At 44.1% G+C, this 15,125-nt stretch overlaps 1 protein-coding gene across 2 annotated transcripts in view; it reads right to left on the bottom strand.

The window, feature by feature from the left end:
• EVI5L (ecotropic viral integration site 5 like) overlaps positions 1 to 15,125 on the bottom strand; it is a 101,240-nt gene that overhangs the window by 14,713 nt on the left and 71,402 nt on the right. For both annotated transcript variants that reach the window (XM_073622422.1, XM_073622423.1), the window contains 2 exons: positions 12,359 to 12,454; positions 693 to 788 (listed from right to left, as the gene is read on the bottom strand). In XM_073622422.1, coding sequence (XP_073478523.1) covers positions 693 to 788; positions 12,359 to 12,454 — 192 coding nt within the window. The remainder of the gene's footprint in view (positions 1 to 692; positions 789 to 12,358; positions 12,455 to 15,125) is intronic.

Raw genomic sequence — 15,125 nt, 5'->3', positions numbered from 1 at the left:
CCCCCACACGAAAAACTCAGCAGCTACAAATACTGCTGACTTTTAATATAAGGACACTTACCCGTCCAGGGAACCGTGATGTCGGCACCCCAGCTGATCTTCGGATCAGCTGTTGGGTACAGTCCCTGCCATTCTTGGTAAGGGAACCTGGCAGTGAAGCCTTTCGGTTCCCTACTGCGCATGCGCGAAGTGTGCTGCGCTAATTGGCCCGGTGGCGGAGAAAGTAGATGGGGCTGAACTTCCGAGACGGCGCTGTCTCCGGAAGTGGGCGAACGGTACCAAACAGGTACCTGTCAAAAACAGGTACCCGTTCCCCCCTCCCCCCTGAAAGGTGCCAAATGTGGCACCGGAAAGGGGGAGGAGATGGATAAGCGGAAGTTCCACTTTTGAGTAGAACTCCGCTTTAAGAATATTTTTTCTTCTATGATAAAGTGCATGATTTCAAATAGCCGATTTCTCTTCTTGACAAGCACTGTTTTTTTTCTTGACGATTGCATTCTAGCAAGACCATCTGGCTGGAAGATCTTTGCAATCAGTACTCAAGATTTTCGTTGCTTCCCACTGACAATTACAGCTGATCTGCTACTCATACAATGAATAAAGAAACCCACACTGAAGAATATGCTACTGTTCATCTGCCAAATGCTTCAGTTCTATCCAGTTCCACTCTGTACATTTCTCGAAGGGCTCACCTCATGCCTCAGCTCATCAATTTGATCCTTCAGTTCTCGGATGTACTGTGAAGAGTCGGAGTCATTTAGTTTTCCCTGGATCATCCCCTCTTCTTTCTGGAAAATAACATCAAGAGAATGTCAGAAAAGAGACTATGGCAGGTGGGAGAAATTAGTGTGACAGAGTGAAAAGGACCCAAAGACAGGAGATAAAAAGAAGATCTTGATGACTGTCACCCTGTGTATAGCATGTGAGCAATCATAAAGGACCTTAAAGTGACTGTAAAATTTGAATTAAAAAAAAATAACAAACATGTTATATTTACCTACTCTGTGCAATAGAATTGCACATAGCAGCCCAGATCGTCTTCTTTTATGGCTATGTTATCAATGTTTTGGACCAGGGTGGTGCTGTAGACATAGCATATCTTGATTTCAGCAAGGCATTTAATACAGATCCATATAATGATCTAATACTAAAGTTGTACAAGCTAGGGCTTAAAGTGGATGTAAACCCAATGTCATCCTTTCTAAACTACTGCCATAGGGGTTATCTATAAGGATATACATGCCTCGTGCGTGTATCTTTACCTGTCAAATGTCTCCCCTCTGTCTGTTATGAGACCCGAAAAACTGCAGATTCTGTGGGCGGGTCTGTTGTCTGGAGCTCGGTGGGTGGAGTCGTGATGTCAGTAGACTCCCCGCCCACCTCTACACTCCCCTTGTCAATATGCATTTTCTCCTGTGTATTTCTAACACTGAACTTCTGTTATGATCTCTAACATCCAGTGAAAAGACAGGAAAGTAACCACATGACTTCAGCATGCCCAATAATGCTGAGGTGTGGAACAGCCAATCCTTGCAGAGCTGCTGAAGAAAGGAGTGGGGGTGGGGATTAAAAAATAATGCCTGTGTCTTAGGCTAGTGCACGAGATGTAAATCACCTGTCACTCACAGCAAGGGGGAGGATTTGACAAAGTTTTTGCCAGTTTGTCAAGATTTATCTCACTGAACAATAATAGGATTGCTCAGAGCTGGAATAACTCTGTGTGGCAAGACTGGGCTCAAATGATAGGAAATCTTATACTCTACAGTATGACATTAAAAAAAAAAAAAAAATTCGGGTTTATATTCACTTTAACCCTTGGGTGGTTCAGTGGATATGCAGTTGTCTAAAGAATAGATACCAGAGTGTGGTTGTAAATGGGGTTCACTCAGAACAGAGACCAGTCACTAGTGGGGTACCACAAGACTCTGTACTGGGTCCTCTTCTATTTAATCTATATGTAAGTGATATAACTAAAAGATTTGCGATTTGGGTAAGGTATATCTTTTTGCTGATGACACAAAAGGTGTGTAATAGAGATTATATCCCTGGAGGGGTCTGTAACATGGACCACGATTTGGCACCAGGGTGGATTTGATTTAAATTAACTTGATTTAAATCATAGTTTTTAAAGAGCAACTGTCATCTCTGTCCTGCAGCAGCTCCTCCTCTGACCCGCTATTGACTCACCGACAGTCCCATTCACTTTAATGGGAAGGCTGGTGATGCGGCAGTGACACAACAAGGTGAGGGATGTGGCAGCGACAGCCCGCTAACAGGCGCTGCCATGATGGATCTGAAATGACAGGTGCTCTTTAAATGTAAGGACTCATTCTTGCATGTAGTTAGAATCCTTAATCTTTGCAAACAAAATGAAGGTTTCCTATTTAAAACAATAAGCTGTCAGGTTAGTAAAACAGCGAGATCAGAACGGATTCAATCATACAGTTTGTAATGTACATATATTGCAAAACAATGTGATAGAGGAATAATCCTGAACTTTGATTTATCTCATGGTTACTGTGAAATTGTGTAAATGCATCAATGCATTGCAGGTTATGTCAGCTTGCAGAGCTTGGGTTCATTGAATGAGTTTACCAAAAAAATTTAAATATTGCAGAATATACAGCCTCATTCTACATAACTGAGCTCCATTTCATGCTGAATAAACTAAATTACTAATGTATCTTAAATAGAAAACTATCTTTAGATTTTTAGTCCAAAAGCATTTTTTTAAAAATAAATTTGACAAACAATCCCCCCAAAAAACTATTTAATCGATTGCCGACCGCCTCACGCAGATATACTGCGGCAGAAGGGCTCGTACAGGTAAAACCATGTACCTGTACATTGCCCTTTAAGAGGTGGCCAGCAGGCGCGTGCGCGCGGCAAGCTCCGTGAGTCAGGTCGCGGGGATACCCGCGATCGCCTCATGGGGAGGAAGAATGGGGAGATGCTGATGTAAACGGCATCTCCCTTTTCTGCCTAGTGACAGTGTCACTTGATCTCTGCTCCCTGTCATTGGAGCAGAGATCAGTGATGTCACACACACAGCCCATCCCCTGACAGTTAGAAACACGCCCCTAGGACACACTTAACCCCTACACTGCCACCGTCATTTACACAGGAATCAGTGCATTTTTATAGCACTGATTGCTGTATAAATGACAATGGTCCCAAAAATGTGTCAAAAATGTCCGATGTGTTCGCCATAATGTCACAGACATGATAAAAATTGCTGATCACTGCCATTTAAAAAAAAAAAAAAAAAAAATTAATAAAAATGCCATAAAACTATCCCCTATTTTGTAAACGCTATAACTTTTGCGCAAACCAATCAATAATCGCTTATTGCGATTTTTTTTGCCAAAAATATGTAGAAGAATACGTATCCGCCTAAACTGAGGAAAAAAAATTGTTTTTTTTATATATTTTTGGGGGATATTTATTATAGCAAAAAGTAAAAAATAATGCGCTTTTTTCAAAACTGTCGCTCTATTTTTGTTTATAGCGCAAAAAATAAAAACCGCAGAGGCGATCAAATACCACCAAAAGAAAGCTCTCTTTGTGGGAAAAAAAGGACGTCAATTTTGTTTGGGAGCACTGTCACACGACCGCGCAATTGTCAATTAAAGCGACACAGTGCTGAATTGCAAAAAGTGCTCTGGTCAGGAAGGGGGTAAATTCTTTCGGGGCAGAAGAGGTTAAAAAAAAAAAAAAAAAAGATTTTATTGTTTTTTTTGTTTTTAAAAAACACTGATTTATATCCACCCTGTTTGGCATTGCTGGAAGGATTGGTCAAAGCAGTGGAAACTGCAGTTCAATGTTTCCAAATGTAAAATAATGCACCTAGGGAAAAAGAATCCCCTGAGAGAGTGCAACATTGGGGGTACAGTGTTAGCACTACAGAGGAAAAAGATTTGGGGGTACTTATTTCAGATGATTGCAAAATGAGCAAACAGTGAGACCAGGCAGTGGAGAAAGTAAATGGAATTCTAGGATGCATCACTAGAGGAATCACCAGCAGGAGGAAGGAGGTTCTGATTCCTCTATATAGATCTTTGGTGAGACCTCATTTAGAATACTGTGTCCAGTAGACATGTGCACACTGAAATATTTCATTTCGGAATTTCGTTTTCGTCCGACAAATAAATTTATTTAGTTACTCCCGAAATTCATTTTTATTTATTTCGTTTTTTGTTAAAAATTGCATTCGTCCGAAAATCCAAATTAAGGTCGAATCTGTCATTGAATGCTTATGGTGTCTGTCGAATGTTCAAAGAAGATTCGACGGAGCAGCTAAACTGTACGACACCGTATAGTTTACCTGCTCCGTCGAATCTTCTTAGAACTTTCAACAGACACCATAAGCCAAAGTACGTGTGTACTTAGGTCTAGCTATTTTACTGCTCCTCCTCTTTGGTTACAATCAGCCAATAACATTCATCATCATCATTATTTTTACTTATCTTTTCTCCCCTACGTCGAATCTTTTCTCTCTATGTAGAATAATCTTGGACTAATAGAGTTAAGGTTAGGCACATTCGACCACAGGTTTGATGGACACAGATTGTTATTGTCATCATCATGTCGAATCTCCTATTTATATCGAACTGTTGTAGCAACGAAAATAAAGCATTTGTTTATGTCAGATCTTTCGTTTTTTTGGATCCTGCGCTTTCGTTATCGTTTGTTAAAACGTTAACGAAAATACCTGAAATTCGGACGAAAATGCATTCCAACGAAAACTAATGCACATGTCTAGTGTCCAGTTCTGGAGACCTCACTTACAAAAAGATATTGATAAGATAGAACGAGTCCAGAGACGGGTAACAAAAATGTTTAAAGGTCAGGGGGATAAAATATATCGAGAGTGACTTCAGGAACTTAATATGTACAGTGTAGAGGAAAGAAGGGAAAGGGGAGACATGATTGAAACCTTTAAATACATCAAGTGGGTGAATAATGTTCAGGAGGGCAGTTTTTTCAATATGAAAGCAAAATCAAGAACACGGGGACATGACCTTAAACTAACTGGAGGAAAGTTCAAAACTAATCTTAGAAAGTATTATTTTACTTAAAGGGTCGTTGATTCTTGGAATAAACTACCAGCAGAGGTAGTGAGACAGTCAACAGTAAATGGCCTCAAACATGCCTGGGACGAAAAGAGATCTATACTTGGACAATAAAGTTAACAAAAATAACTAAAGTACAAATGGGCACACTATGGACTACTTGGTGTTTTTCTGCAGTCACTTTTCTATGTTTCTTCTGGGTTCCCTCACTCCTGGCTCCATCTCTTCTTGGTGTGCCACCATAGGAAGCCACTTTCTATTGTGGCACACCTGCAGGTTTGATCCCGAGCCGCGCTGCCTGAGTCCATAGACACAGAGAGCACAGCTTGGCTCTACCCCTTGCTTCCTCGTCACAGGAGTTGACTGACATGACAGCAGCGGGAGCCGCGATGGCCACCGGGACCCGCCAGGACAGGCAGAACGGCGGTCTGTGAGGGAGGACAATTGAGATCTTGTGTTTCTGCTAAAAAACACAGATCTCTGTTTTCCTCCTGTCACACCCCCCCCCCCCCCCCCCAAGTTAGAAAGCACTAGAAGCACACTTAACCCTTTGATCGCTCCTGATTTGAACTCCTTCCCTGCCAGTGTCATTTATACAGTGACAGTGCATTTTTTAAGCACCGATGACTGTATTGGTGTCACTGGTCCCCAAAAAGTGTCAGCGTCAGATATGTCCGCCGCAATGTCGCAGTCCTGCTAAAAAAAAAAAAAAAAAAAAAAAAAAAAAAAAAAAAAAAAAAAAAAAATCGCTGATCGCTGCCATAACTAGTGAAAACAAAAAAAATAAAAAGTCCATAAATCTATCCCACAGTTTGTAGATGCTATAACTTTTGCGCAAACCAATCAATAAACACTTATTGCGATTTTATTTTACCAAAACATGTAGCAGAATACATATTGACCTAAAATTGATGAAGAAATTAGATTTTTTACATTTTTTTTGCGGTGTGTTTTATAGGCAGAAAGCAAAAAATATAGTTTTTTTTTCCAAAATGGTCTGTCTTTTTTTGTTTGTAGCGCAACAAATAAAAACCGCAGAGATGATCAAATACCATCAAAGAAAGCTTTATTTGTGGGAAAAAAACATCATACATTTTATTTTGGTACAGCACCGCACAATTGTCAGTTAAAGCAACACAGTGCCGTATCGCAAAAATGGCCTGGTCAGGAAGGGAGTAAAACCTTCTGGGCTGAAGTGGTTAAAAAGTGACTCCACTTTTGTTGAGAGAAAAAAACAAACCTCTGGGTGATCAATGTATATTGCACAGATCTTTAACAAATTTTGTTGCAGAGTCCTGAAGAAAAAGGGGTTTGTTGTCTGCAGATTGAATCTGAAAGTGTGACTTTTTCATTATTATTCAGCTGATGCACTTGCAGTGTTCTAATGAGGAAAGTTGCAGGGTGTGCATTCCCCCTAGGAGGTAATTAACCCTTTGGCAGGTATTTCACCAAAAATGAAATTTTTGTTGCAGATTTTGTTAAAATTTGACTTGGATCTTAGGCTCCGTTCACATTTTGGCGTTCCAAATCGTGGACGGAATCTCCCCGACTCTGCTGTAATTTGAAATAGCGGCAAATCGCGGGATGCCGTACGAACCCCGTCACTTCCAATGACACCCTGATCGCTGCGCGATTCGTCAGGCGACAATCGCAGTAAAATCACGCAAACAGAATCGCGGGACGCCTGTCGGCCAAAAGAAGTTCACTTCTTTTGGCCGACAGGTGTCCGTGATTCTGTTTGCGCGATTTTACCATGATTGTCGTCCAACAAATCGTGGCACAATAGCGCCACTATCGGGGGGGCCATTGGAAGTGACGGGCATCGCACGGGCATCCCACGATTGCTGCTATTTCAAATCGCGGCGATTCCACCCGCGATCAGGAACGCCAAGATGTGAACGGAGCCTAAGTGCGGACTTTTGTGAAAATCAGTGAGCCAATCACACTAGTAGGAAATGACATGTGTGGGGATGTTCTGTACACCAATCGTGTATGGAACACCTCCAGGTTGCCATATTGCATTGAACTTTACAAAAAATTACAGCAATGCAGATGAAAAAGAAAATAGGATTTTTAAAACAGCTTACCTGTAAAATCCTTTTCTTTCGAAGGACATCACGGGACACAGAGCCACAGTAATTACTGATGGGTTATATAGGTATCACTGGTGATTGGACACTGGCACACCCTATCAGGAAGTTCAACCCCCTATATAATCCCTCCCCCTTGCAGGGATACCTCAGTTTTGTAGCCAAGCACATAGTGTATTAGAAGAGGGGCGGACCTCTGTGTCCCGTGATGTCCTTCGAAAGAAAAGGATTTTACAGGTAAGCTGTTTTAAAAAACCCTATTTTCTTTCTCGAACATCACGGGACACAGAGCCACAGTAATTACTGATGGGATGTCCCAGAGCAATGCTACCTGAGGGGGGGGGGGGGGGGAACCACGACCAAGTAGGGTGCAATCAGACCTGAGGACCCTGTACCGTTGCCTGCAGCACACTACGCCCAAAGGCGATATCCTCATGCCTTCTCACATCCACCTGATCTGGTGAATGTATGAACTGAAGACCAGGTTGCGGCCTTGCAGATTTGAGCCATAGAGGCCCGGTGATGCACTGCCCAAGAAGCACCAATAGCCTTGTGGAATGTGCCTTGATCTGAAAACGGAGGAATCTTCATTTGGCGTTTCAAACCGTAAGCTTGAATGATCAACTGTCGAATCCATTTAGAAATGGTAGCTTTTGACGCTGCCTGTCCTCTATTGGGACCCTCTGGCAGCACAAACAAAACATCCGTCTTGCAGATCTGAGCAGTTGTCCCTAGATAGCCTTAACTGCTCTTACTACATCCAACGAATGTAGAGATCTCTCTTCCGGAGAACAGGGATCTGGAAAAAAGGAAGGCAGAACAATGTCTTGGTTTAAATGAAAATCAGAAACCACCTTCGGTAAAAAACTAGGATGAGGGCGTAGTACACACTCTATCCTTGTGTATAATCAAATAAGGCTCCTTACAGAAAAGAGCTGCTAATTCTGATACTCTTCTAGCAGAAGAGATGGCCACCAGAAAATTAACTTCCTTGTCAACACAGACCAAAGGAATCTGACTTATTGGTTCAAAAGGCTGTCTTTGTAACACAGCAGGACCAAGTCAAGTCCCAGGGTTTAGGGGCGCTTTAACCGGAGGATTAAGACGCATCACCCCCTGCATAAAAATTTCGGACCAAAGAATGTAGCCTCATACCAAGGCGGACTGAGGGACCCTTCTTGGTCCTTACTGTCAGCAATCAGCCTCTCTCAAAGCAGTGATCTTTGCCTGGGGTAGAAATATTTTCTCCTGGCTTGTATCTATAATCAGACCTAAATACTCCGATCTTCTTACTGGTTTTAGGAAAGACTTTTCTAAGTTGAGGATCCAACCAGGTGTTCTAGATACCTGACTGTGGTCCTCAAGGTTCCATTCAAAGAGGCTACCGACCGTCTATCAAGAGCAGGTCGTCTAGGTATGCTATGACAGCTATACCCGGAGCCCTTAATCTGGCCAGAGGAGGAGCCAAGATTCTTGGTGAACACTCGAGATGCAGTGGCTATCCCGAAAGGCAGAGCCACAAACTGGAAATGGCGCCCTCCTACCTCGAAGCGCAGAAACTTCTGATGAGCAGGAAAAGATATGCATCTCTGATGTCTATTGATGCCAGAAATTCTCCTCCCTGCAGGGTGGGAACTACTGTTCAAAATGATTCCATGCGGAAGGATTGAATCCTTAGGAATCGGTTCAGATCCCTTAAGTCCAGAATGGGCCTGACATCCCCATTTGGCTTTTGGACCGTAAAAGGGTTGGAATAGAAGCCCAATCCCTGGTCCTTTGCGGGAACTATCATAATGACCTCCTGCGACAAAAGTCGCCCTAACGCTAGAAGGAGCGACTGGTACTTCTCTGGGTCTCTGGGAACACCTGATCTGAGGAACCGAGGAGAGGGGAATTCCTGAAACTCCAGCTTGTACCCTAAGGTTACCGTGGAGATTACCCATCTGTCCTGGAAGTCCTCCTGCCAGAGCTCTGAGAACTGTCGCAGTCTTCCCCCACTCGAGTGAGCGGGGGCGCCCCCTCATGCAGAGGTCTTAGTGTTTTGCCTAGTAGGCTTCTTTCCCCAGGACCTCTTTTGTCCCTGGGGTTGACTCTTGTCTCTGGACCCCGATGGAGGCGGCCGTCGACACTGCCTGGAGGCTGAAGCCCCCGGCGCTGGGGAAAGAGTCCGTTTGAAAGAGGGACGCTTACTCTTCTTCTTGACAGGTAAGAGAGTGCTTTTCCCACAAGAGATTCTCTTGATATAGTTATCCAAGTCCTCTCCAAACAACTTTGCACCACGAAATGGAAACCCAGCCAGTAGCTTCTTACATGGTGCTTCGGCTGACCAATTTTTCAACCATAGGATTCTACGTATATGCACCAACCCCAGTGAAAGACGGGAGGTTTGCACGATAGAATCTCTAATGGCGTCAACCACAAAGCATAAGGCCGCTGGAAGGTTAGCAAACCCCTGGGCCTGCTGTTCAGGTAATACTTTGATGACCTGCTTAACATGGTCTCTTAAGTATTGACAGACTCCAATCGCTGCTACTGCAGGTTGGGTCACTGATCCTGCTAAGGAGAAAACATCCTTCAATAGGGATTCCATCCTTTTATCTACAGGATCCCTGAGCATCTGAGCATTGTCTACAGGACAAGTCAGGCTATTATTTACGGAGGAAATGGCGGCATCAATAACCGGTATTCCCCACATTTTAATAAACTTTTCTTCCATCGGATAAAGTGTTGAAAACTTTCTCGGGGGGAAAAAAACGTTTGTCTGGGTGATCCCACTCAGAATAAATGAGCTTTTCAAGTAAAGTATGAACAGGAAAAGCATGTACTGCTTGGAAAGGTTTCAGTGACCCCAAAGCAGAAGAGGATTCTTTAGCAGTTTCCGGTATGGGCAACTTAAATGTGGAGCGGACCAATCCAGTGAGGATCTGCACTAAGACTTTCTCCTCTTGGGAAGTCGCAGAGGGTCCCTCTCCACCCGAGTCCTCTGAAGAGGAATCATCCGTCCCATCCCGATCCTCTGAAAGGGATTCATCTCCTTTATCCCAGAGCTCCTCTGTCTGAGGGTCTTGGGGAACAGAGGAAAGCCTAGTGCGTTTTCTTCCACTGAGTGAAGACGTAATCACGGCCATTAATCTTTCCTCTAGACCATTAATGGTTGAGGAAAAAACCTCTTGTGTAATATATACAGGGGCTGAAGTGCCAGAAGCAAGTGTAGCCCCTGACCCCGATGGCTCTCCCTGGCTAGCCGTCCCTGGCCCATCTTTAGGGGGGGGAGGATGCTGCCGACAGAGGGCCCTCAGAACCTGAACGAGATCCCCTAGTGTCTCTGGTTCCTGGTGTGCTTGAACCTCTTCTACCCATAGTGCAAAGCAACAAGGTGTGAGGTATACAAATGAACACTGCCCGCTGAGCGATGTAGTCTGGCTAAAAGCCTTGCTACCCAATGCTCAGTCTGGTGTTACTTCAGTAAATGCTGCCTAGGAGAATGCCTGTGTCCCACCTTACATGCGACCGTCAGCTCTGTGTCTCTCAGAAGGCTGAGTGTACCTGTACAGAGTGCCCTAATAGCCTGCAGCTGGCCTGAGTGGGGAGTCTAAGCACTCAGTGCTGACGTCCCGCCCCCCTCCTCTACCGCCCCCCCTTCGAGTTTTGAAAAAAACGAGCGCTTCCCACGCTGGCCGACTCTCCTGTCATGCTTCTGGAGGAAGGCTGGGAGCGGGGGGGGGGGGGGGGGGGGGGGGCGGGGGGGGTAGAGGCTGGTACAAGATCTGCCTGAACGGCTATCTTCAGAGATGGTGGCCATTAGGCCGCAGAGTCCGGGTGGTATAACCACTTTCTAGACCCCTGTGGTCCCTCTAGCCTGGGGGGGAACATTCAAACAGGAGAAATCCCTCCTCCATCTTACCTTCTTTGCAGCCGGCTTGAGACGCTGTGAGGAAAAACACCAACGATGAACACTGAGACAGACAGTCAGCATGTGCAGGTTTGTGCTCTTGGCAGCCCCCAGTGGTCACAATAGGCATAGCATGCATTTACCTTAAAGGAGAAAAGCCACTAGAACTCAAAAATTCTGTTGAATCTCCTCTTACCTTATCCAGCCGCAGGGTGCAGTTTACACAGACCCAATCTTCACCTCTCACGGTGGGCTCCGTTTGAAAAAACCGTCAGAGACTGGGGCCCCCATCAGTAGGGGGATCCAACAGTTCTGGGACCGTAAAGCACCTCGCCAGAAATTAGGAAGTTTAAAGCCATTTTCTGATCTGCGGGGTCCAGCTCTCTAAAAAGAGAAGCGTTACGGGTAAAATCTCGTTTCTTCGGACACGAGGCCCGGGTACCATTCAATTCGGCCATGAAAAGACACTTTGAATGGATCCGGTTCGCCTGGCTTGCCCCAGTATAGGATATCAGGATATTCCCTTTGGAGCTCAGCACAGGACATCTTTACACGTCCATCACCTAAGACACTGGCGTAAAAACTGAGGTATCCCTGCAAGGGGGAGGGATTATATAGAGGGTTGAACTTCCTGATAGGGTGTGCCAGTGTCCAATCACCAGTGATACCTATATAACCCATCAGTAATTACTGTGGCTCTGTGTCCCGTGTTGTTTGAGAAAGAAAGGTCATTTTTTTTTATAACATTTAATTACAATATGGATTGTTTTGCAATATTATATGATATTTTATTATTAATTTATTTTTTGCTCTTTGTTATTCCCACGAAAGTGGAGTTACCCTTTAAGGAATGATCATTCTGCACTTACAGTGAAAGACTAAAGATAGGGAGGTGGTGGAAAGCATAGCAGAAGCAGCAGTGCCATAACACAATCACTGCTTCCCAACAAACGCCTACTGAAGGGATCTGTGAAGATTCCTAATTTTGAGGAATTTATTTTAATAAATAAATAAATAAATAAATAAATAAATAAAGACCCGATTCTCGTGTTTTGTTAAGTACATTTGCATGTGGTGCACCTTGCTTCCTTTTTCAAGTGTTATAAAAAATGTAAAAAAATACCAATAACACTAGGTATGAAGAGAATCACCAACAAAAGATTGTATATTCATGGTACGGAGCTTTGAATAAACAATCAACGGCTGAATCATTTGTGGATGACAGATATATATCTTAGCTCTATGATCTGTTGGAAATGGGGGGAAATTGTCAGATCTAGAGATCACTTCTAGAAATGTCTCACCTGAATCTCCAGTTCAGCTATCCTCTGACGCATCTCAGCCACGGCGGCCATGCTGTCTGCTTCTCTCAGCCGTACCGCCATCACCTCTTCTTTATTCTAATAGGAAACACACAAAGTAACTCAAAATGATCTGTATTTCCACCTTTCAGACAAACAAGGCTGAGCTGAGCACATAGAGACTCTGCCATCCAAAAAAAAAAAATAATAATAAAAAAAAAAGCTGCTGCCGGTATGAAATTCTGGTAGACCCTCCCCCTTGCATTCCTATTGGCCCTTTACTGTGATGGGCAGCCTCACTGCTCAATAGGAATGCAGAACGGCAGTAAGTAGCAAGCTTCTGCATGATCAGTAAGCGCAGAAGCTTTGACTACCAAGACGACTGGGCTTTAGCAGTGACAGATTTGTAAAGCTGTTGCAGTTACGCACACCTCTCGCTGCATGCAATTTATACCCACGGCGGTTTTTATTTTTATTTCATATTCTCTTTAAGTACAGAAGTGGGAATGAGCCATAAACGGCAGCCAAATAATTTCTGAATTTCAGTAAATTGATGCATAACTGAGGAAAAAGAATGTCTGACAGAACAGAGGAAGTAGGAAGTAGTAGTATTCACGCACTAGAAATCCCACAACATTTAACCCATTTAACCACTTCCCAACCAACTCCTGTACATATACGGCACCAGGATGGCTCTCCTGCGCAAATCACCGTATATGTATGATGGCTCCTTTAAGAGCCATAGCAGGCGTGCACCCACTGCATGGCGGGGGACCTGATGCGCGTGGCCGGCGGGCACGATCGCCACCGCCCATTCACGATCGCAGGCACGAGATCCAGAATGAGAATTTGTGCATGTAAACAGACAAAGCCCTGTTCTGACAGGGGGGAGAGACAGATCGTCTGTTCCTACTAAGTAGGAACAGCGATCGCTCTCCTCCTCTAGTTAGTCACATCCCCTCACAGTCAGAAACACACCTAGGGAACACACTTAACCCCTTGATCGCCCCCTAGTGTTAACCCCTTCCCTGCCAGTGACATTTATACAGCAATCAGTGGCTATTTTTAGCTCTGATCGCTGTATAAACGTCACTGATCCCAAAAAAGTGTCAAAAGTGTCCGATCTGTCGGCCACAATGTCGCAGTCCCACTAAAAATTGCTGATCGCCGCCATTACTAGTAAAAAAAAAAAATGAAAAGAAACTAAAATTGCCATAAATCTATCCCCTATTTTGTAGACGCTATAACTTTTGCGCAAACCAATCAATATACGCTTATTGCGGGGTTTTTTTACCAAAAATATGTAGAATACATATTGGCCTAAACTGTTGAAAAAATTGGTTTAGTTTTTTTTTCATTTGGGATATTTATTATAGCAAAAAGTAAAAAATTGTGTTTTTTTCAAAGTCGTCACTCTTCTTTTGTTTATAGAGCAAAAGATAAAAACCGCAGAGGTGATCAAATACCACCAAAAGAAAGCTCTATTTGTGGGGAAAAAAAGGACGTCAATTTTGTTTGGGTGCAGCGTCGCGCAGCCGCGTAATTGTCAGTTAAAGCGACGCAGTGCCGTATCGCAAAAAATGGCCTGGTCAGGAAGGGGGTAAATTCTTCCGGGGCTGAAGTGGTTAAATATTTCAGTATATAAATGGTAATGAATGCAGACAATGGGATTTTATGAAAACTCCAGGCAACTCTTGAACACAGGACTGAAATAAACATATGAACTGCTAACCTGCCCAATGGTTTCCTCCTAAATTTTTATTTTTTTTTAAAGTCAGCAGCTACAAATACTGCAGCTGCTGACTTTTAAAATAAGGACACTTACAGGGCGCCCGCGATGTCGGCACCCGAAGCAGACCCGTCCCTCGGCTCTCGGGTGGAGGCGCCGCCATCTTCGGTAAGGGAAACAGGAAGTGAAGCCTTGCGGCTTCACTTCCTGGTTCCCTACAGCGCATGTGCGACTCGCGCTGCACGATCTCACTGGTCCCTGCTGTCTTCTGGGACCTGTTTGTCTCCCAGAAGACAGCGGGGGGGGGGGGGGGACGGAGAAGGCGCCAGAAGTAGTGTAGATACCCGCGGGTGGCTTGGCTATCTATGCCCGGAAGTGGGAGCAAAATACCTGTATTAGACAGGTATCTGCTCCCCCCCTCCCCCCTAAAACGTGTCAAATATGACACCGGAGGGGGAGGGGGAGGATTCCGAAAGCGGAAGTTCCATTTTTGGGTGGAACTCCGCTTTAAGCCTGTTTAATCTCAAAATTCACACACTCTTCACATACTTCCCAGCCAGGCAGACAAGTCCATTTCCCAGTCCGCTTCATGTGTCCCCTGCCTGCAGCAAAGTGATCATACTCATTCATTATCCAATGAGCATGCAGCTGCAATACTGAAACAGGAAGCAGAAGAATCCTCTGCTAGTTTTAACAGTTCACTTACAAGGATGTGTATTTAACCATTTACTTGGATTCCCTCCTAAAGAGACCCTGTCACCATTTTCAAATCCCAAACTGAAACTGTGGTCACAAAGAAAAAAATACTTACTGCTCCTCCTGCCAGCGTTGCCAATATCTGCTGTTTTTAGGAGCAGCAATGGCTAAAATAAAAAAAATCTTCTGGATCTTACACTTTTGGGTATGTTTGGCCTCTTCATTTGGTCCTACATCACTACAGGACACAGCGATTGGAGGATGCAAACCGTGCGCACTGAGGGACCAGTTCATCCAACGCAGTCATGAGTGTGGGATGCAAAACATTTTTCAGCCAGTGTAGCT

The sequence above is a fragment of the Aquarana catesbeiana genome, linkage group LG03, assembly GCF_042186555.1.
Source record: "Aquarana catesbeiana isolate 2022-GZ linkage group LG03, ASM4218655v1, whole genome shotgun sequence".
Lineage (NCBI taxonomy): Eukaryota > Metazoa > Chordata > Amphibia > Anura > Ranidae > Aquarana > Aquarana catesbeiana.
Note: the sequence above shows the minus strand (reverse complement) of the source record. Positions and strands in the feature narration are given on the sequence as shown.